The sequence below is a fragment of the Tetrao urogallus genome (genome assembly GCF_951394365.1).
Source record: "Tetrao urogallus genome assembly, chromosome: 3".
NCBI lineage: Eukaryota > Metazoa > Chordata > Aves > Galliformes > Phasianidae > Tetrao > Tetrao urogallus.
In genome coordinates this window covers 33,648,392-33,671,395 of record NC_136815.1, presented here as the reverse complement: position 1 = coordinate 33,671,395, position 23,004 = coordinate 33,648,392, and the positions used below count along the sequence as shown (strand labels likewise).

Here is a 23,004-nt window from a genome sequence, read left to right as displayed (position 1 = left end):
TTGTTGTCGGTGAGGCGGGATTGGCCGGTGGCTGCGCCGCAAGGCATGCCGGGGACTGCAGTCCGGCAGGCTTTCGGAGCGCGGGCAAGATGCCTCCAACACCTTGCTAAGCCCAAAGCAGTCAATCCCTCCTCCAAAAGAATTAGACAGGTAAATTTGTAGTCACGTAAATTTATTTTAAAATGAGCAGATTTTAATCTTATTTACTGGCAGCCTTTTTTTTCCTCCGGAATTTTGGAGCTTTTGTTTTGCTTTGAGATTCTGCTGTCCAACTCACCACATGTGAGCTTTGAGCTCTCAGGTGCTCGCCTTACGCATCCCGCGTGCAGTAGTAAGTAGTAAAACTTTAGCAAAGCTTTCAGCAGCAGAAATCTTTCAGCTCAGAAATAAGACGCGCGCCCTAGCCAGACCCTGAGTGCTCCCCACAGCGGCATCTTCGACGCTGCAGAGGCGCCGTTAGGTTACCAATAAGCGGGTCAGGCCACCGCTCCCCCAAGTCACCCAGCACCCACTGCAAAGCAGCAGCCAACGGCAGTTTCTCCAGGGCCGCCTCTTATTGGCGGAGGCCGGTCACGTGTCCGGCGGACACGGTCGGGCGCGGTGTCTGCCGGGTAAGGTCGCTCGACAGCCTGCCGAAGGGCGGCTGAGGTCCCTCCTCCCCTCAGGCCGGCTGGCTATTGGTTGGGAGGGTGCCGGCGCGGCCGCGGATTGGGTGTTGGTGGGGTTGCGAGCGCAGTGGGAGAAGCGGGTGAGAGCGCGGCTGAGCGTGGCGGTGGTGACGGTGGCTGCTGAGCCTGTCGGGCTGCCCGCGGCCCGTCGGGGCGGGAGCGGCGTGTGAGGGGAGAGCGGCAGCGGGAGCTTCGCCGGTGTACGTCGCTTTCAGAGCGGTGAACCCTGGCGGTGGGAAGTGGGGTCAGGTGAGGTGAAGGGGGGTGCAGGCTGCGGGGAGGCCCCGAGGGGCGGTGGCGGGCAGGTGCGGGGCGGGCAGCCGGTTCGGCGCTCCTCCGGCTGTCCGGCGGGGCTGACGCAGCTGTGTGCGGATTGAAACTGTCTGAAAATGAAACCTTCTTGTGTGGTGGTGGCAGCTCGCAGCGAGTTCTAGAAAGGAAAACAATGTGGAGGGTTTAAAGCTGCGCTCCGGATGCGTTGTGTGGGAGCCTGAAGTTGTTACTAAGAGACGTTATGGCGGAAAAAAGCATGGAACGTTCTGAATGCTTTTCCAGGCAGTGGCACCACTCTGGTAATAGAGGCTGCGTTTTCTTGTTTCTCAGAGCTGTAGCAGGAGTGGCACTGACAGCAGACACTGGGGAGCTGTGTAAGTCTGGCAGCAGAGCGTGGGTGTATGGTTCTGTTTGTATAACGCCTTACTGCTTGGCTTAGAGATGGGGGAGCATTTCACAGAATGGCCCGGGTTGGGAGGGACCTCAAGGATCATGAATCTCCAACCTCCCTGCCACATGCAGGGCCACCAACCTCCCCATTTAGTACTAGACCAGGCTGCACAGGGCCCCATCCAACCTGGCCTTGAACACTTCCAGGGACAGGGCATCCATTTCGCTTCTCTCAATGTATGTATTGTTTTCATTTCTTGCTGTAGACTTGATGATGATACTAATGACGCGCTTGAAGGAGCTGAGATTGTTCAGTCTGGAGAAGAAGAAGCTCAGGGGAGACCTTATTGCTCTACATAACTACCTGATTGGAGGTTGTAGTGAGCTGGGGGTCAGCCTCTTCTCTTGTGTAACTAGTGATAGAATTACAGGGAATGGCTTCAAGCTGCACCAGGGGAGATTTAGTCCGGACACTAGGAAATACTACTTCTCTGAAAGAGTGGTCAGGCACTGGAATGGGCTGCCCAGGGAGGTGGTGGAGTCACCAATCCTGGAGGTGTTCAAGGAACATTTGGATGTTGTGTTGAGGGCCATGGTTTAGTGAGAACTATTGGTGATGGGTGGATGGTTGGACTGGATGATCTTGAAGGTCTTTTCCAACCTTGGTGATTCTGTGTACCTATCCCTCAGCCATCTCTGTAGTATCCAGTGACTTATATCTGCCCTTAGGCATATCTTTCCAAACAAGTGCTTCACAAAATAGTGGGCACTTCATTCTCTTGGTGTCTACCAAGCCAAAAATCAGACTTCTGCAGTTGCCTGTGACCACTGCTACATACCTCCATTGCTCATAAGTGGTGTGCCGTGATTTGGGTGAGGGCCTGCTCCTTTGTGAGAAGATTCTGCCCTCCACTTGCCATCCTGTCATTATTTTTTTCATTCGTTTTTTTGCCTTTTTTAAAAAATTCTTTAATATGCTTCCTTATGGAGATGATTTGAATAAAAATTCATTAGATGAGCATGGGTCACATCATAAAGACTTTGAAGATATGCATGGCCTAGTTTCCTACTGAAATAAGGAGGAACCTGCTTTTTTTCTTTAATGTAACTTTTTTAATGTGCTTGGTGCTTCTTTGAACCGTACTTCTTTGAAATAAATGTACTTATTTATGTTATGAGTACCCTTTCAATGTAGAGACTAGACCTTTCATTTTTTATGGTCTTGTTTTCTCTTCGTATATAGCTGATCTGCTGCACCAAGAGCATTAAAGCATTCTCTTTTATTTTTGCATGGATTTTACTTAGAGAAACTTCTTAGTAAGACAAATACAAATATCATATTTCTTTTTAAGAGAGAGAACTCACAGTTTGAAAGGAACTTGTATTTTCCAGTGTTGTATTTATCCACATAGAAATATTTCAATTTGAGAGCCTGGCAAAGGGTTTCATTTCCATTTCCTATTTGCTGGCTGGTATGCTTGTGTGCATAGCTTTCGGAGCCTTTGCATTTATCTCATTAACGTTTTATGAAGTGGTGTTATCTGTCAGCCTTGTAGACTGATATCTGATAGGAAAATATTGAGTGAAAACTCCGTAAGTGATTGGGAAAGGTGGGGGCAAAGGAAAGTTCAGCGGGGCTGAAGTGAGACCCCCAGCACACAGGAGCACAGCCCTGCTCCTTTCTGAACAGGGAATTTCTGCAGGTTTCCTTATCAGAAAAAAAAGCTCTTGAGCACTGTTACTTTTTGTGTACATAGAGATGTATAAGTGAGCAACAGGTGGCATTGCCATCCTGCCTGCTTTATGCACTGAGATGCCATTCTTTGTGTTATTTCTCTCTATCCTCTTCTGGGAACATTGCCTGTGACTACTCCTTACCATTGTAATCATTTTGTTTAAGCATACAGAAGTATTGTGTTTTGTAGCACTATTACTGTCACTTTGGGGCATTTTATTGCAGCATTTGAGTTGTGGAGGCTTCAGTGGAATTAAACTACTATTATTTTAAATTTAGCGAGCACCAGGTAGATAGAGGGTAATAAAGAAGTCAGAGAATAGATAAAGCAAACAGTATTTTAAAAGAGCCGTTGTTCTAGGTTGCTAAAAGCAGTGAATGTTTAACTCTTGAGATTGGCACGTGTACAGGGTATTTACTAATACTTTCATTCTCGCTGTCCCACATTTCATGTGAAATCACCCTTTCTGTTCTTGGCACACGGAATAATTGTGAAATAGTTGAGATTTGTGACGAAAAATAGTGTGCAGGGTAGTCTGGAAGAAATGAGTGTGAAGTTTGTCTGGAGGTAAATCTGGAAAACTAATAGATTTCATAAAAATATCAAAGGGATGTATTTAGAAGCATTTCCCTTTTAGATTTCTTTTTAGATGAGTAATGATCTGGAGGTTATTAAAACACAGTTGTCGTCAGTGCTGTGCTGATATCCAGGATCCAGGAGTACTTTGCACTCTCACTGAGTGACTTCTGTCACTTCTTCCAGCAAAAGCAGACAGCAGGTCATAGGCAAGTTCAGAATGTTGGCCATTTTAAACATTTAGGCTGTAGAAGAAACGGTGATTTATAATGGGAACCAAAAGTAATCATCTTACTAAGTCACTTGCATCCACTTATCTCTGTTACTAAAGATTCTGCCTTCTCAGTTGATCAGAACCAAAATTATCATTGCCTTTTCTTTATTTTCTTAATTAAGCTCGACTGACTACATCTTAGCATTTTGGCACGACCTGGCTATCTTTTGAAAGAGCAATATATCAGGGTAGAGGGAGTCATCTCTGCCCTTGTGAGGCCCCGCCTGCAATACTGCATCCAGATGTGGGGCTCCCAGCACGAGGAGGGTGCAGAGCTGTTGGACTGGGTCTAAAGAAGGGCAACAAGGTTGCTCAGAGCACTGGAGAGCCTCTCCTACAAATAAAGGCTTGTTTGGGGAAGGAGCTGGGCTTGTTTGGTCTGGAAAGAAGGTGGCTATGGGGAGACTTCATGGTGGTCTTCCAGTACCTAAAGTGAGCCTGCAGGAAGGATGGAGAGGGGTTCTGTCAGGGATTGCAGCTTATAGGCAACCCGTTATTCTTTCTTGTTGCTTTTCCATTCAATTTCTTAATGATTGGTTCATTTTTGTGTTCTTTTGCTAATAAAAAAACCTGTGTTAGTCCTCTGCTAGCTGGTAAAATAGTGCTTTTTCCTGGGTTACACATCAATAAAAGGAAGTCCTGTTAGGAAATGTGTTATTCTTTCTGTGGTGATGAGAAACTAATATCAATTTTTGTTGTTGTATTTAAGCCTGTCTGGAAAAAAAACAAAAAGCCTGTAAGGCTGCATGGCTTTTGCCAAGTTTCCACAAGGAGTAGATTCTCACTAAGGGACTGTTGAGAAGAGGAAAAAAAAAGAAAAAAAAAAAAAACAAAACCAAAAACGTTTGTAATGGAAACAGTGATGATTTAACTGTGATGCTTGTGGGCACTTTCAAACTGCATAGCTTTTCCATCTCCTGACTCTGTAACTTCCTCACTAACTGCCACGCTTCCTTAGTCATCCTTCTGTCTGTAATGGCTTTAGCAACACAGTTGTTCATACTACAAATATTTTGTTCAGGGTGCTTCAACAGAGTGTTGTTTCTAGCCTGATACACAAAACAAATGTAAACCTAAAGCTATAGGTTTTTTTTTTTTTTTGCTTTTTTTTTTATATTATTTAATGGCACACAATTCTCAGTAGCATCCAAATTGTGACTGGCGTAGAACATGCTTAAGGGAAAGATATGCAATAAAAACATCTTTAGTGAATGGTAGTATGTATAAATAGACACAGTTTGAAATCTGGCCAACTTTATAAGCCACTTGAGTATTTTCAGGTCCCACATTGACACTGTTTCCTGTCTTTTTCTTCTATTAGTCATATTTCCATGTTTCTGTTGTGGGAAACAACAAAGCTGTCAGCGAAGTAAGCGAGGAGAAGGAGTCTGCTTTCTGGAGTTTGTTTTTGCATAGGGAAGAGTTTCAGCTGGGAATGCAGCCCTTGAATCTTAGCGTTGGTCCTTGGTTGCAGGCATTCCATTCAAGTTGAAGTGAGCAGTCATTTTCCCAGTGTTTTAGCCATTAACTTTGCAGCAGCTTTGACTTAAAATCATACTACAAAAACTCTTTGTTGCCTCTACTTGGTCAGTTGTCTTGTGGATAACTGTACTTTGCAGTACTAGGAATTGTCTGGAAGCATCTTGTTTTCAGCAGCTGCGTCAGAAGCTTTCTGATATACGTGGAGCAATTTTCTTTTTTTATGACCACAGCATGCTTCTAAAATGTTTGTTTCATGTTTCTTTTTTCAGAAGGACTATGGAACCTCTGCAGCCCTGTAGATTTGGAAGGCTTAAATCCAGATTTGGAAGAACCCTTTCTGGTCCAGATGATTCGCTGGTTTAAGAGCTTAATGAGGATGATTTTTGAACAAGTTGGACTTAACATGGAATCAGTAAGTGTTTCAAACTAGGTTCTTTTTTTTCTTTTTCTTTTTTTTTCTTTCAGAAAATCAGGTATTGAAAGCATTTCATATATTTTAGTTTGCCCTTGTCCATTCCAGCAGAGCACTTTACGTGTACTCAGTATCTGTATGATTCTACATTGCTGAGCAGGTGTGCAGTTCCCTTCTCAAGACACTGAAGTACTGAGTAACGTATGCATTAAAAATACCATGTAGATCCTTCTAGCTCTAATAATAAACTGTTTACAGAGTAGATGATGCTTTCCATTTTCCTCTTTTAGGGGTATTTTGAAGCTGAAGGAAAGTTTTCAACTGAATTGACAACTGAATTCATTCTTAAATGTCCTTCTTTCTTTGTTCTTATCTTAGAGGTATAAAAAGCCCCATGAAACTGATAAGATGATTATTGTGTTGTATCTGCCTCTCCTCTCCTCCTGAAAATGTTACTGTATGGGAGAGCAGCGTGGCTGTGTGCTTCACTTGGGAAACAGTGGAATGTGCCTGCGCAGGTTTTCTCCTGAATGAAAGAATATGGGGAGTTTTCTGTCAATGCTTAGCAGAGAGATTTGCTACATATTATCTGCTGTTTCATTGGGATCTTTAGGAAGCTATTTTGTGTAGAACTGCTGTCTCCAATACAGTAATGTCTTTAAGTTATAAATACATTTTAATAAGATGGAATTCCTTACCAACTATGTGCAGTACTCATTTAAAATGGTTATTACTTTGGTATTGTGATAGGCCACTGAGGAACTTACAGGGAATAGAACTGATATATATTGTAGGTTACCCATAAGAATCAGTATTTTAGGATTTTATTAGAACTTAAATCTGAGATTTCATGGAGTATAACAATGAAAATTCAGAGCACAAAAATGTGCTTACTAGTCTGGGTGCCAGCATGGCCATTGTTAGCAACATCTTTAGTCTGAATAGGGGGGAAACAAGTTTTTAATCTCTATTTCCCCCTATTCCCCGTTTGTCTCAAGCCTGGGATAATGTGGTTACATTTCCAAATGTTAGCCTGCAGAACAGTAAAACACTGATGCAATAAGAGGGTATTGCTAAGTAATAGTCTGCAGACTTGCTCTGCCAGTGCTTCAAGTCAACAAGAAGCTGTGTGAACAGAGCTAGAGCAATGCTGAGACTTATTAGCTCAGCTGGGCAGTGCTGACTTTATTGACATACCTTGAGGCACAACTTGTGTGCTGTTTTCTGAAAATACTGTCTAGGCATATCTTGAATCACCCAAACTGAGTCATTAAAAACCTGAAATGTATTTAGGCACCAAATATGACGGAGGATATGGGTCCCAGTCAACCTTTTGTCTGTAGTCTGAGCAATCATAAACGAGTTCTACCACTTGTTTGAAATGTACTGCGCTTCGGTTGGCAATACAGCACATAGTCCAAGCTCTTTGCTCTTGTGGAAGTACTTCCATAATTAATCAATCATTCCCTTGACTGGTATTTTTTTCCAGTGCAACATCACTTTGAGGCTGTTGTCAACCATTCTGCTTTTAGCAGCAGAATCGACTGCAAATAGTGAGACTCTATTACTGCAGTACTGCTTATTCTTGAGGGCTGCCATCTACTTACTTTTTGTTCAGCTGTATAGATGACAATAATGTGGTCATCACAAATGAGAGGTTGTTCTTTATGGCATCTAAAGTGCAGTTCCCAGAGAGGACTCTGTAGGTTGAAAAAAATTGTATTCAAACTTAACTGCGTGCGGAGCGAAGTTGTATTTCCTGTAATGAAAAATTGAGTCTGAGGGGATTGTTGGCAACAATGAGAATCTGATGTGGAAATCTAGCATAGCATATGTGCTGTGCGTATGTGTGTTTACGTAGTCAAAATGTATACATTCTACTGAAGTCAGAGGGAAGAAAGATGCTTTCGTACAGAACTAAGCAAAATGTTGTTGTGAAGTTTTTGAAATAATATAATCTGGGGATAAATCCTGGGAGGCACGGTATTTTGTTCTTAATAGAACCCTCTGGATTTTAAGAGTAGTGATTTTTGTGTAGCGTATCAAAGTGTTATTCAGTGGAGTGGTGTGAAACTCCCACAGCTTCACCACGCAGATCACACAAGCAATACAGCCATGTCAGAGTTGTTTCAACAGATCCAATCCATGCATTTCATACTAAGATTTCTGTTTGTGCCAACCTTCTAACAGGGTGTTGAGTTTGCTTAAAGTCATAAGCCTCTAATAACTAAGATCTGAATAGTAAATTTGTATCTGCAGTCAGAAGTAAATACTGTCCAAGTATTTTTAATTACCAGACTGTTCTAATTGTTTATTAGCCACATCATCTTCATTACAGCCTCCCCCTCAATCCTTTTACCTTTTCTCCTTTGCTTCTGTTGTCATTCTCTCTGCTGAAATCTTTCCCACTTCTCTTTATTCTTTTCTTCTGTTCTGGCTCTTTTTGTAGAATTCTTCTAGGGTTAAAGTCTCATTTCATACAACTTTAGTAAAATAGGAGAGCAAGCATTCTTGTCATTAAGTAAAACAAAAGATAAAAAATAAATCCCCAATGAAAAGACCTAGAAGAGATGTGAATTTCAGTAGAAACAGTTTAGAATCAGCAGCTAGAGATGAATTGGGGTTCTATTTGCAGTTTCCTTTACTGCATCTATACGTTAGGGCATTTAAATTTTCAAATATTTCTTTTTTCCACTTTTCTCCTTATTTCCACAGTTGCACATTCTAGTTTGTACAGGCTTATAGTCTGTTTCTGTTAAGACCAGTAGACACTGTTCCTGTGTTAGAAGAGCTCTTAATTTAAAAAAGCACAAAATGATTTGGAGAATGTGGAATTACATAACAGTCTGGAGGTGTTCAAGTCCAGATTGGATGGGGCCCTGGGCAGCCTGGTCTGGTATTAGAGGTGGAGGCTGGTGGCCCTGCCTGTGGTAGGGGATTGCAGATTTGTGGTCCTTGAGGTCTCTTCCAGCCCGGGCCATTCTGTGATTCTGGATTTTTCATGATTGAATGGGTTTTCATGAAACGCCTTAAAAAGCAGTGTATGACTCAGTGCAGATTCCTCTATTGCGTTAAAAGGGGGCAAATGATGCTTTTGAAGATCACATCTTTTGAATCCTACTGCATTACTAGATTTATTGCTTTGAATTTAAACTTAATGTAAAGGCTGTCTCTCAACAGTCGTAAATGTATATTGTATTCCTAGCAAGAAAAGAATAAATTCTAAATCATATGTATGCTTAGCACAAGCACAGAACAGAAGGATAAAGGAAAACTGTTCCAATATGGTGATTAATTTTTTAATCTAACATCTGACCTTTTTTTTTTCTTCCCAATAGGTACTTTGGTCAAGCAAGCCTTATGGTTCATCTCGGAGTATTGTGAGAAAAATTGGTACTAACCTCTCTCTAATACAGTGTCCAAGAGTTCAGTTTCAGGTAGGCAGTCTCAACAGTTCAAAACACAAGTTTCACTGTACAGATGAAGAGTTTTACTCTTGCATCAAAAGATTTTAGGGTATTCTGTGGCTCATTTAAATAAATTGACTTGAGAGTTCATGAAAGCAGAATTAGATAAACCTGCCACATAGGAGAGTACTTTACTTCAATTCTTCCCACTTCCAATTCAGATTTTCAGCTACTAATGGATTCTTTTCAGTACTGCCTAAAATGCTGACCAGTGTTGCTGTAACACATATAGCAAAACTTGAATTGTTTTCCTAAAGAAAATAAAAATTCTAAAATCATAGAATCATAGAATGGCCTGGGTTGAAAAGGGCCACAATGATCATCAAGTTTCAACCCCTGCTGTGTGCAGGGTCACCAACCACCAGACCAGGCTGCCCAGAGCCACAGCCAGCCTGGCCTTGAATGCCTCCAGGGATGGGGCATCCACAACCTCCTTGAGCAACCTGTTCCAGTGCGTCACCACCCTCTGTGTGAAAAACTTCCTCCTAATATCTAACCTAAACCTCCCCTGTCTCAATTTAAAACCATTCCCCATTGTCCTATCACTATCCACCCTCGTAAACAGCCATTCCCCCTCCTGTTCATGTGCTCCCTTCAAGTACTGGAAGGCCACAATGAGATCTCCCCAGAGCCTTTTCTTTTCCAAGCTAAACAAGCCCAGTGCCCTCAACCTTTCCTCACAGAGAGGTGCTCCAGCCCTCTGATCATCTTAGTGGCCTCCTCTGGACTGATTCCCAGAGCTCCATGTCCTTCCTGTGCTGAGGACCTCAGGCTGGACGCAGTACTGCAGATGGGGCCTCATAAGATCAGTGTAGAGGGGGACAATCACCTCCCTTTCTCTGCTGGCCACCCCTTTTTTTAATGCAGCCCAGAACATACAGTTTTAAAAAGTCATTTCTAGGAAAAAAAATATCAATTCTTAAGAGAGAAACATTTAAAACTTACTTCTAAAAAACAGTACTGAAGACTATGCAAATGCAAAGGTGGGCAGTTATGTAAAAATATGGGGGAAAATAATAAACTTTGTAAGAAAGTAAAAAATTATTTATAAGATAACATGAGTACCCTTGGTTTTTTTGTTTTTTTGCAGAAGGCTAGCACATCATAGGTGAAAGGGGTACATCAGTGCTGTGCAGCTTTCTCATTTGTTGTAACTTTGTCTGCACCTAGTGGAATGTTAAAGAGGAAGGGCAAGAGCTTAAGGAGGAGAAACTCTTGCTTTTTATAACAAGTTGTTCAGGAACAGAAGGGAAAATGGAAGCTGTTACATAGAATCTTTTCAACTCTGAGAATGCTGTACATAGGGGGTGGGTATAGAATTGCAGGTATTTAGTGCTTGAAACTCTTGCTGAGAGAGGAATGTTTCTTGGGTTGAACAAGGGAGGAGAACACAAAGATGAATGGTGGAAACCATCAGCCATGCTAAGGCAAGGTAATTCTTGTATAGCTAATTTTTTCACTCTTACATTACTCTCTGTGTCCTAGATGAAATGTATGAATTGTATTTGAATTTAAAATAAGCCTCGATCAAATAGTTCAGATTACCATAGAAGCCTCTTTGTGGTGATAGTAAAAGCCATGCTAACATTTTTGCTCTCTTAGAGACTTGGGGGCCAAGTATCTCCCACCATGGGTGTCTTCATGAAACTTGAAATAATAAACATATACATTGCTAGAGGAGGGATTGTGCGAGTGGGAAGGACAACAAAATGGCCTGCTGAATTTAAATGTTTAGGTATATAATTAATAGTGATTATGCCAGCAGTACAGCTGTGCGTGCCTCACATTTGAAAGTGCAGTCCTCCTGCACTGTGTCTGATCCACCCTGCTGTGAAAGCAATGCAAGGGAAGATAATGCTTATTTGTAAAAAAAATTAGCCAAATATTGCCTTCTCTCAAAACAATACTTAGAAGAAGACATTCTGGTTTTTGTACTTGCAGAGAGCTGGGAGATACATCTGGGGAGTTTTTTTCAAAATCCCTTAGTGTTGAAATGCCAAGACAGTGAGCTTTGCTTTGATTTTATCCACACAATATAAACATTAATCTTCTATAAGATGAACTGCTTTTAGGAACCTTTCCTTACCATTGTCATAGTTTGATTGAATTTGAAATATTACAACGTGGGGCCTTTATGTATATTAAAGTTTATATGGTTAGTGCGAGCTTTTGAGCATAATTATAACTGTTTCAGTTTATAAACTGCTGAACGTGTAGAGGTGTGATGCTAACATCTATCTTTGTGTTTATCTCGGTGTTAAGGTTCTGTAGTGAAGTTCAGTACCAGTCTTGATCACGTTTATGCTGTTGCAACTGAGGCTTTCCTATTGCTGTCTCCTCCTTTTTCTTTCTTGCCAGCTTTAACTATATTATGAAAGGACCATGCACTGAACTTTGCTGTAAGTCACTTTATCCAGAAACCAAAGCAAACCATGCTTGCCTCATCTGGGGGTGCATGCATACCATCGGTGTTTCTAACTTTATCTGAGATCAGTAAACATTCTACAGGCTTTCATTTTCTTGTGATAAATGGGTAAGGGGTATTGAAAGAGCATCTCTGTTTACGTTCATTCTTTTCTCCTTGCATGCTTGAGGTGTGTGACTGTTGTAGTACTTGTCTCTGTGGGTTTTGTCCTCATCAGTACTTATTGCTAAGTGCAGCTCATGCATTCAGTAAGCAGTGACAGAACTTGACTGTATATGGCACGAACAAATGGAAGTGGCTCGTAAAGCTGGTTTTATATGTCATGTTTTTCATTTACCTGTTGTCTTTAGGAGGAAAAAAGTTGAGCATCAATATAGCTGAGGTAGGTTGAAACAAACTAATACACAGAAGATGGGAGCCTTCCTCCTCCAGTGTTACTAATCCAGTATCTTCGAGATACAACATCTCTGTTGTAGTTCCATGCTTCTGTTTATCTGATATACACCTTATAATTGAACACATGCCTCCTAAGGAGTTGATGTGAATGTAGCAAACATCAATGCCAATCTAAAAAAATCATAGTAAGTTTGTCCTGAAGAAGTATTTCCAAATGCTTCATACGCAGGTCTGTTAGTATTTTGAAACTGGAGGTTTTTGTTCTTCCTTAAATGTGTAAAAATATTTGTTCTACTTTCCACTTCTTGGAGCCAACAGGAGGTAGGACCCTATTTTGACACCATCTAAAAACAGTTCAGTATGTTTTTGTTTTTCATTCCTTGTCTGCATACACACATGTATATGTGAAGCACACACACACTAAAATAGTAAAAAGAAATCTGTTAAGGAAGAAGTTGGGGAAACAGCTATTTATTATCCAGAGAAAGAAAAGCAGAGCTAATTCCACTCCTTCATCCAATTCCTGCAATTCATTGTTTGATAGAATTGGGCCTCTGTTTTCTGCTGTCATTTCTCCATTTCAGATGTTGACAGAGCAGTTGTCCAAATGTTCCTCAGCCAAGATGGGCTGGAGGGCATTCACCAGGGTTCTTCAAATATCTGTGTTCTATAGACAAGCAAATGTTTCAAGAGATGAGTGCTGGCTTTTAACTTCCAAGTTCAGTTAAAAATCTTGCCTCAACTTGAAATTCAGAACCCACTTCTGTGGAAGGCCTTGTCATTTATAGGGATAGAGAAAAGAAACATCTGCATATGGAACAAGCAGATTCTGTTTACACAGAAATATGAATTAAAAAGTAAGAAGAAACTTGCATCACAGTGTAACATAAGGCTTGCTACTAGATGTTGGATTAGAAATTGCTTATCTCATGATGCAAGAAACCTGGCCGTGGTAAATGCATTCCTTACTGTTGCTTTCTAAATGATTTCTGATGCAAGTACATGTAATATCTTTATTTAAATGCACCTGCAGCCTTTTTGTGGTAATAGTTCCTCACGTGGCCGTTACCATTTGGAAAATTTGTATGGCCTGCAAGAAGCAGCTGCTGTGTTACAGATGAGATGGTTTTTAATTACCATGAGCTTAAATTCGTCTGCAGTGGTCATGATAATTTTATTTTAAAAAAGAAGAAAAAAGAATTCAAGGAAACCTCAAACAATGACAGTCTTAACGTGCAATATAGTATGCTCCAGACTGTTCTGAAGAGAGGCAGACTGTGATGGTATTAGGCACAACTGTTAACGTGATAACATATTGCCATCTGTGCTGATGCTACCTGGAGAAAACCCTGTTGTTTCCAAATGATCGAGTAATGCCAATATATACTCCTGGGAGCTGTGATAAAGGCTCACACACAAGTTGCAAGAGTAGTCATCTTCACCTCATAATCTCTATTTCCAAAGCTGTTTGTGACAACTCCTCGGGGAGGAAAAAAAAATAACAACAAAAACAGAACTTTTATATTTCTGGAACTTGTGTATCAAAGGCTGCAACTAAAATATGTGTGCGTGTTCTTCATAAATGCTTTTACCTAAACAAGATTACAGTCCTACTGTGCTGGGTCAGCTACAAATTCAGGATAGCGCTAGCATTTCGTGGTTGCTGCTACATTATGGTTTCTTTGTAGAGGCATGAGTTGCCTTTAAGTGCTGGCAGGGTGAATCAGGGCAGTACTTCAGAGACTATTAAGTGATACCACCATCTTTGTCAAGGTTAGTAGTTTCTCTGCCACTGCTGGCACTTAAACACCTGCAGCACTTCACGTGCACGTTTGGCATGTGGATTGTATGTAACATATGCAGTAGAGGTGGCACAACCACACTGAAAATACATAACTAAAGGCAGCAAACAGAGCAGGAGGAATTACTGAATGATATTTCAGTAGCTTTTATTTGCTTAAGTACGGAGACCAGGCTGTACTCAGTCATTGGACTGAATACACATGCTCTTGTGTAGCCTGGGGAAGCAGCTGATATTTCAAAGTAGATTTGAAACCATTTTGTATAGTTGTGGTTATGGAGCATATATGGATGGCCCAGACAATTTGTCAGATTTCCATTTGGAACTGTAAATGGAAGAAATGTTGCAGTCTCTTGAGCTTTGTTCACCTTTAGCTTCAGAAAGCTGTAGAACTAGCAGCAAAACTGTGCTACAAAACAGTCTGTCTATTTGGCATGGTGTAAATGAGATTTTTTTTGAGTAAATAGTTATTCATTCCATTATAGCTCTGCCATAGTTGTCATTGAAAGTCCTCATGATGATGGAATTGGTAGAAGGACTTTTTTTTTTTCCCCCATGTAACAGACACGGCTGAAGTCTCATACAGAAATTTTGGACATTGTAGAGAAAGGGAAACACACTACAACAATTTCTCTGTCACAGTAGTGCTAAGTTGGTGTAAAAGATTAATAGGTAGAAGTGGTAATTATTTTCTTTTTTCACTACTAGTTGTGAATATCATTAAAGCATTATTTGAGTTATTACAGCAAAGTGCTTCAGAGTGTTGATGTTTGTTTGTTATTAAGGTAACAGTTTGCTTTGGACTTCCAGTGTTGAGTGTTGCACAACAGTACAGTAGCTAGTCGTGAATCTCAAGAACCAATATAATTTCTGTCAAACATTGAGGAGACTAGATTGAATAGTGTGTTAGATTTTACACCAAGCTCAGGACAGTAACAAGTGTACCGAGTCTGTTGATGTGTTTTGTGCATGTATGTGTCAATAGTTACGTGCAGCCTAACTAAAAGTTTCTAAAACTTTCAATCTTGTCTTTAAAATCTAGCTTACTTCTCAAGCCACAGAAGGAAATCATCCTCATCAATTTAGAGAAGATTCAGTGGCTTCTTTTGCAGATGTGGGATGGGTTGCACAAGAGGAAGGTGAAGTCTCTACAAGGCTCAGGTATGCACTTGGATTTTCTCTTTGAAGTTATAAGCTGAGCAAAAGAACTTGGTTCTCCCCGATGAGAATACACTGTGCATTACAATTAATGCAGAGCAGTTCTGGGCTGGGAGATAGAAAAGGTAGGAACTGGAAAAGAATAAGTAGAGATTACAGTAACATGAATGAAAGGTTGGTTTGAGAACATGAACAGAGACTACTTTGGTTTTATTAACTTATTTATTTCAGAGATAAGCTTCACACAACCTTGCTTCCACAAAAACATCTACTGTGGTGTGGCACAGTCGCTTGCACTGATTCTTCTCTAGTTCTCCAGAGCTTTCATTAGTTTGGGGCAAGGTATCGTAAGGCTTCCTGACTAACAGCAATGATCATTCTGACAATCTGATAATTCTCACATCATTTTTCATCCTTCTGGTCAGGGCTTTGCATTCTATAGCAGATAATTTTAAAGTTACAACTTCTATTTTGTCTTCATCTTTATAATGAGGACTGGCAGGGAAATGTGTGAATACCTGTGTCCAGAATGATAGCATAGATACTTCTGTGTTGGACATGGAGCACTGCATAGCACTGTAACTGCATGAAACAGGTTGGCCTGGGTGATGAAGTTCCATTTTCTAACGTACCCAAACTACTGTTCACACCAGCCTGAAACAGAGGTACAGTTCTGCAGTGCAGAGAAAGCTTTAGTTCAGACTGACCTTCCAGAAACTGTAGGAGTGATGTACCTCTGAAGTGCCTGCATGCAAAGGAAGGGTGATATGAGAGGAAGGTAGATATGAGATCAGACTGAAAGAATCCTCTAGGTAAATAGTGACCTTAAGGCATTGTACGCTTCTAATGAAGCACTGCAGGTCAATTACTTAGTAAACATGAACATTATGAAACTTAAACATGAAACTTATTACATCTGTGCATGATGCTATGTAGTGCAGCATGCATTTGGTATTTTTGTTCTCCAGCTTTTCCAAGTTCCAACTCTGCTGCTGTGGGCAGGTTTGCCACCCACTAGGGCAGCAAAGCTGGGGAAAGGTCTGTAGCACAAGTGTTATGGGGAGCACTTGAGGGAACTGGGTTTGTTCAGTCTGGAGAAGACTCAAGGGAGACCTTCCAGCTCTCTACAACTGCCTGAAAGGAGGTTGTGATGAGGTGGGGGTCAGCCTCTTCTCCCACGTGACAGTGATAGGATGAGAGGTGATGACCTCAAGTTGCACCCTGGGAGATTCAGGTTGGATGTTAGAAAAAATTTTTTCTCAGGAAGGGTGGTCAAGCATTGAAACAGGCTGGAGAGATTAGTGGGTTAGTGGCATGGTGGTGAGGGGCTAGCAGTTGGACTAGATAGTCTTAGGTCTTTTCCAGCTCTGATGACTCTGTCATTCTAGATCAGGTTGCCCAAAAGCCTCATCCAACCTGGCCTTAATCACCTCCATGGAAGGAGCATCCACAGCTCCTCTGGATAATGTCTGATATTTTCTGTCAGCGTTGTGAAAGACTCAATTGTCGATCATCTAATGCTACAGTGAGCTGATCTGATTTGTGATAACCCATTATCATTAATCTGTATCAGCTCTACTCAGCCTGTTTTAAAATGTTGTTGCCACCAATTAAAATAAACTGTTGGTGACTGCAGATGTTCAATAATCTGTGTTTAACATAGCTTCTGCCTTCATGTGTGAAGGCAGCAGAGTTGAATGTTCTTGTTCTTTGTGAGAAGAAGGGAAGCTCACAAGCTCTCGTAAATTGCATGAAGCTTTATTTCTCTATGGTTGTGTTTATTCTTAGAAACCTTGATGTGAGATCCCTTCCTATTTATTGATAAGCAGCATCAAGTTCCATATGCTCCATTCTCCCACCACTGGTAAAGTGGAGGGCAGAAAAGGAACAGAAGTCCAGAAGTTCAGAAACAATATAAAAATGTGCCATGGAACTAACAAACTCTTCCTCCTTCAAAGGAATCAACTACGAATGACTATGTGCAGCTTGTGGAAAGAAATATGGAAGCATTTGGACCAAAACAAATTTAAATCTCAATTTCAACCAAAAAAAAAAAAATAGGCATGAGGCAGAGGAGTAGAGTTGGGGCAGGAGGGAATTAATTCCTTTTTCCTCTGGAAATTCAGTACTCCTTACAAAGCTGGCTAGAAAGAGAAGAAACACCAGTAATGCAAATAGAAGGGATGCAAGGCTCTTACTTTAAGCTATATAATGTTTTGGTGGAAGTGTGTGGTGGAAGGTGTGAAGACAATTTTTGTCAATCCTTCACCTTCTGTTCTTGGTTTGCTTTAGTTTTTACTGATTGGAAAGCCTTTAAATAAGAACTTTCTGGTGTTTTTTGTTACAGGTCAGAAGTGTGGTCAAAAACAGCCCAGCCCCTTTCAGGTGAACTACATGGAAATTCCCTGGGCAGACCAGACTCCTTACCAAATGTGTTACACGAAGAACCAGCACCCAGAAGCACAGTAATCGCAAATGAAGAAGCTCTGCAGAAGATCAGTGCTCTGGAAAACGAACTAGCCACTTTAAGAGCACAAATAGCCAAAATTGTTCTCTTGCAAGAACAACAGAATCTAACAGCAGGTATTAGATCTAGTGTACTCTTAGCACTAATTACTCAGCTAATTTTCCTCTTTATGTTCAGTACAGCATTAAGTCATTTTTGCAAGATACTGCAGCACTGAACACTTCTGCATACTGCTTTAGTTGGGTTAGTAGATGGACATAGCATCTTAGGGGAGAGATGGAGAGTATTTCATGGAATCATAGAATGGCCTGGGTTGAAAAGGACCACAATGATTATTGAGTTTCAACCCCCTGCTATGTGCGGGGTCACCAACCAGCAGACCAGGCTGCCCAGAGCCACATCCAGCCTGGCCTTGAATGCCTCCAGGGATGGGGCATTTCTGTGAAAACTCATCAGAATTCCAGTCTGCAGATGAGAGAAGTATTAGCAGCTTTCAGAGCAAAGCTAATGATTAACTTGGTTAAATCCCAGCTGTTTAATAATTACTAACACCTAACTATTCCTACCCAGAAATAGACCATCTCATATAATGATGTAGTCATGTAAGAGGCTGATTATGCTTCTGGAAGATGTAGTTTATCTCTCAAGCTTATGAAATAAGTAGCAGAAAAGGAGATTATGCATGCAGAACCAGAAGTTGTTTCCTGCAGCAAGCACCATAACAACTTTTCTTTCTTTCCCTCACAACTAACCACTGCTATCCATCCAATTCTGAGTCTCCAGTCTGCAAGGGTTAGTGGGAGAGAGAGCCATTACCAATTGCAGATAATAGCCATTCGGTTTTCACTGATTCCTACCAAGTACTTTGTTTTGCCTGTGCTCATGGTGTTGTTTAGTTTTTGCCTGCAACTGATTCTTCCTTAACTTAAGCCAAATACAAAATGGCGAAACAGTTTTAAAGATCACTTGCTTTCATTCTTGAATTGTAATTAGTTATTTGAGAAAGTCCCACAGGAACTTAGTTTTCTCTATTTTCCCTTTTCCTTTATTTATGAGGAAACTGAAATTTTGATGTGACTTTATCATCTTTACCTCCCTCTTCTGGTAGAATGTGGTAACACTTGTGTATGAGTACATTGATGCAGCATGGACTCCTATATTGTCTGCATACATATTTATACTAAATACTCTAGGCCTCAAAACTTTGACTTAGCCTGATTTCAGCAGTTTCTTAAAGGTGCATTTGAACAGAGGTTTCTTCACGTGTTGGTGATTTCTACTATTGTAACTTTTTTTAATCTAAAGAGAGAGGGAATACCAAGTCAAGATAGATCAGACATGATTGGCTGTCCTAAAATGACCTCTAACCTCAAAGAGCTGGAATTTAAGCTTGAATTTAAGCACTATTTATACATTTTAAAGTCTCGTATGGTAGTTTCTGGTGATAAGCTGAAAGTATCATCACTCACGTAGCAGACTGCAGGGGAGCTGGACCAGATGACCATTAAAGGTCCCTTCCAACTCAAGCAATTCTGTAATGTCCAGCTCAGGGCCCACCTCTCAGACGAAAGTGATAATGTTGAAAGCAGGATTTGATTTGAAAGACGTGGTGACATCCATCCCAGTGCAGTTTGAACTGGGAACTCAAGGAAGGATTTCGATGTGGTTTTTCAGCAATATTAAGAAGTTATGCAACAATCTGAAGAAGGCGGAGAGGAGACAACTGAAGCTCTTTTAATCATATTCTCATCAGAGCGTTTGTGAGGTATAAAGAGTACGTAGAAGGAAACTGACGTGGCACATGTTTTGCTTGCAGCTGGGCTGACCCCTGTTGCCTCAGCTGCTGTCCCTGGTGTGCCGCCACCACCGCCGCCTCCTCCCCCTCCACCGCTCCCTCCCCCAGCTCTGCAGCAAAGCGTTTCTGCCATTGAGCTCATCAGAGAACGGAAACACAGAAAAACAAACTCTGGCCAGATTCCGACTGAAAATGGGCCGAAGAAGCCTGAGATACCAAACATGCTAGAAATCCTCAAAGATATGAACAGTGTGAAACTACGCTCGGTGAAGAAGTAAGAAGTTTATTTATATTTACTAACTTTTGCACTAACAGTTTGCTTTTGTGACTAAGAACTGTTGTAGCTTGGGGGAGATGACAATGGAACATTTGACAAACAAGAGTAGAAACGAATTTGTGACTTCTAAATCTTCGGACTATGCTGAGGTTTTTCATTTACCTTTCTAGATCGCCGGGAGATACAAAACCAAAAGCAGCTGACCCCACAGATCCTGCAGCCTTAATAGCAGAAGCACTCAAGAAGAAGTTTGCTTACCGATACCGCAGGGATAGCCAAAGTGAAACTGAAAAAGTCATTCCCAAGTCTGAAACTAAGACAAAGACTGAAGCGGTGCTGGTGAGTATTGTGCCTCTGATTGCTTGGACAAAGGATTGTTTGATAATTGCCCAGTAAACCCAACAAATCTTTCTGCCAGCGCACAGAAATACCAAGGAATTAACAAGCCTGTCCACAAAACTCCATGAAGTATTGCTGATACATTAGGAGTTGTGGCAGAAAAGCTTTGTTTCTAGTATCAGCTCTCAAGATTGTGTACTGGTTTGGCTCGAGATTTAAAAATCCCTTCTCAAGTTTTCTTTAAACAAGAATCTCCTGTTGCAATGAAAACGTGGTACTGTAAAAACTTGATTCCTGTGGGCTCATACCTGAAACAAATCTGAACTGTGTTTGCCTGTTACTACCAACCTTAACCAGGCTTGTAGCGCGCGGGCCATTTCAAAGCAAGGTCCTGGAGCTATCAGTCATACGAATGTAGAAAGCAAATTCTTGAGAACGCCTGCTGAATCACATTATAGGGAGCAGTATCTAGTAGTATAAGTGAGTTAACAGTTTTTAGTGTGGTTTTCTTTGTTTTTTTTCCAACATGGGGGCATTAAAATGGGATTATTCTTAGTACAAGTCAGTGTCTCCTAGTGTATTTCAGATTGATTTGAAATTCATGGGGTTTTTTTTTGAGCAGTGGATACAAAACAAGATAATATAGATCAGTGATGTTAGCAAACAGCCCTCAAAGCCTTGTGCTATAGAATCAGAACAGAAAAGTGTAAGACTCCAAAATCTAAAGCAGCTTAACCAAAAGAGTTAGCTGTACTCTGAATTACTTGAGAAAAGTAAGACTTCTGAGCCATAAGTCTCAGGACTTGCAACTAGTTCAGCTTATTAATGCTGACTGACTGACTTGCCTTCTGACTTAGGCCTTTCAGGTCAGTATAGAATCATAGAATTGCTCAGGTTGGAAAAGACCTTAAAGATCATCTAGTCCAACCACAACCTAACCACACTGCCCTAACTGTAACAGCCCTCCGCTAAATCACGTCCCTGAGCACCACATCCAAAGGGTTTTTAAACTCATCCAAGGATGGTGACTCAACTGGGAAGCCTATTCCAGTGCTTAACCACCTTTCTGTAAACAAGTGTTTCCTGATATCCAACCTAAACCTCCCCTGGTGCAACTCAAGGCCATTTCCCCTCCTCCTGTCACCAGTGAGAAGAGACCAACCCCGCTCTCACTGGAAGCACCTTTCAGATACTGGAAGAGAGCAATAAGGTCTCCCCTCAGCCTCCTTTTCCCTACACTGAACAGCCCTAGCAACTTTCAAGCTGTTCTTTACAATTTCAGGGCTATGTTTCCCCCACATCAATCCCTTATTTCTAGCATCAGAGGCTTTAAGATAAAAGGCTGAGTTGGCAACATTTGCACGGGAACAAGTAGACAAAGGAAGTTCCCACCGCCCAGGTTCTGGTTTTACATACACCTTGGATGGTAATAGTTCAGCTGGGTCTCTGCTGAAAGCAATCAGTGCCTCTGGTTTTCTTCTCAGTTTGGACCACACATGCTGAAGTCTACAGGAAAAATGAAGACCTTAATTGAAAAATCTTAATGTTCTGAGATCGCTGTGTGAAAGACCGTCAAGCTGCTATGTGTGAAGTCTCCTGTGTTGCAAGTAGCATTAGTACCAAGTGGTCTTGTGCAGAGCTGAAGAAAACTGATGTGGAACTAAACACAAAGTTTGAGGTGCATGTTTGCATGTGATTTACCACAAGGAATAAATTCAACCTTATACTCAGGTATTAATTTTGTATTCAAGCCTGGCTTTCTGTGTAGACTTACATGATGGTTTTTGTTCAGTAACACTGTGTTATCTCTATGACGTTCCTTGTGTATAACTGACTGCCTTAAAACAAACATTGTGTACATGTTAATAATGACGGCGATAGATCCTTACGTTAATCACTCATTTGAGCTCTAATGGTAACTTGCACTACAATGTTTACTTTGATACTGACTTTTTCCATGTCGGTGTTTCTTTTAAACTTCATTTTAGCAAATTTTTAGCCCTCCTCCCCCAAAAAACTGAGTATAGCTGCTTCATTCTGAATCAAGAAAAAACTGAAATCTGCTGCAGAAGTCACCTGGTGTGAGAATTTTAGTAGCAGCACAGAGTTGCAGTGGTAAGATAGCAATACTTACCATCTTGTGGCCAGAGTGCTGTGGGGCCCTCAATGCTGGTATTGCAGCAAACCTGAACTAAACAGGAGGTAGCAGCAGAGGGAAAGGATTACTGTCAGAGCACGTGTTAGCTAGAGCAGCAGCAGTGTAGGTAAAAAGGCAGAAAATACCAGGGGATGGAAGTTGCCAAAAATATATCGCTCATCTCAGCTGTGCTGACACCTTTTATTCCCAGCTGGGTAGGCTTTGAGCTGTTGGGGACTGCACAAGCCCTCGTGGTCCTCTTTGCAGGAAGCCACGATTGAAGTTGTCGCACATAATGTTGTTTTCAGGGGAAGTCCTTCGCAGATTTCCCACAGAGGTTCTTTGCTGCCAGACCTGCACAGAGCTGGTTTGCTGACCAACCCTCTTGCCTCTGTCTACAAATGTGCAGGGCTGACGCTAGATCCAGAGCTCAGCTTGAGAAAAGCTGTTGTGCAACCAGCTGTAACTGCCGCACGCCTAAGGGAAGCCAGGGTTTTGCTCTGACTGCAGCTGGGCTCAGAGCCACGTGTGGCTATTCCGTAGTCTGCCTGCTACTCAAACAAGTACAAGTGCCTTTTAGAGCTGCTGTTTTCTAGGAAAAGAGAAACAGCACATTTGCAGTAAAAACAAGTGAATGGTCCTGGGAGGTTACTGATGATGACTGAGGCTTTGCTGCTGCTTGTAACTGGGACGTAGATTGTATGATCAAGGAGGATGTTTTCTGGTGTGAAACTTGAAATGATGTTAATATGTACACAACATAAATTCTTTTCAGAATGCTCTGCCATCAGTTTTACTGATAGGCCATTGAATCCTCATGTTTCTTTTAAACGCCTTTACAACACTTTTTGAAAAGTTAATTTTGGGTGTTTTGTATTTAATGCTCTACTGCCATTATATAAAATTAAAAGCATTTAAAATAAATACTGGG

The 23,004-nt window shown here is 41.3% G+C and overlaps 1 protein-coding gene across 1 annotated transcript; it reads left to right on the top strand.

Annotated features, from left to right (window-relative positions):
• Positions 1-491: 491 nt before the first annotated feature.
• MTFR1 (mitochondrial fission regulator 1) lies at positions 492-21,480 on the top strand (the record flags this gene model as incomplete). The annotated part of the gene is made up of 8 exons (XM_079533216.1): positions 492-611; positions 5,672-5,811; positions 9,150-9,248; positions 14,943-15,061; positions 17,406-17,641; positions 19,342-19,594; positions 19,768-19,936; positions 21,421-21,480. The coding sequence occupies exons 2-8, from the start codon at positions 5,746-5,748 to the stop codon at positions 21,478-21,480; spliced, it is 1,002 nt and encodes a 333-aa protein (XP_079389342.1). The 5' UTR covers positions 492-611; positions 5,672-5,745.
• Positions 21,481-23,004: the final 1,524 nt, after the last annotated feature.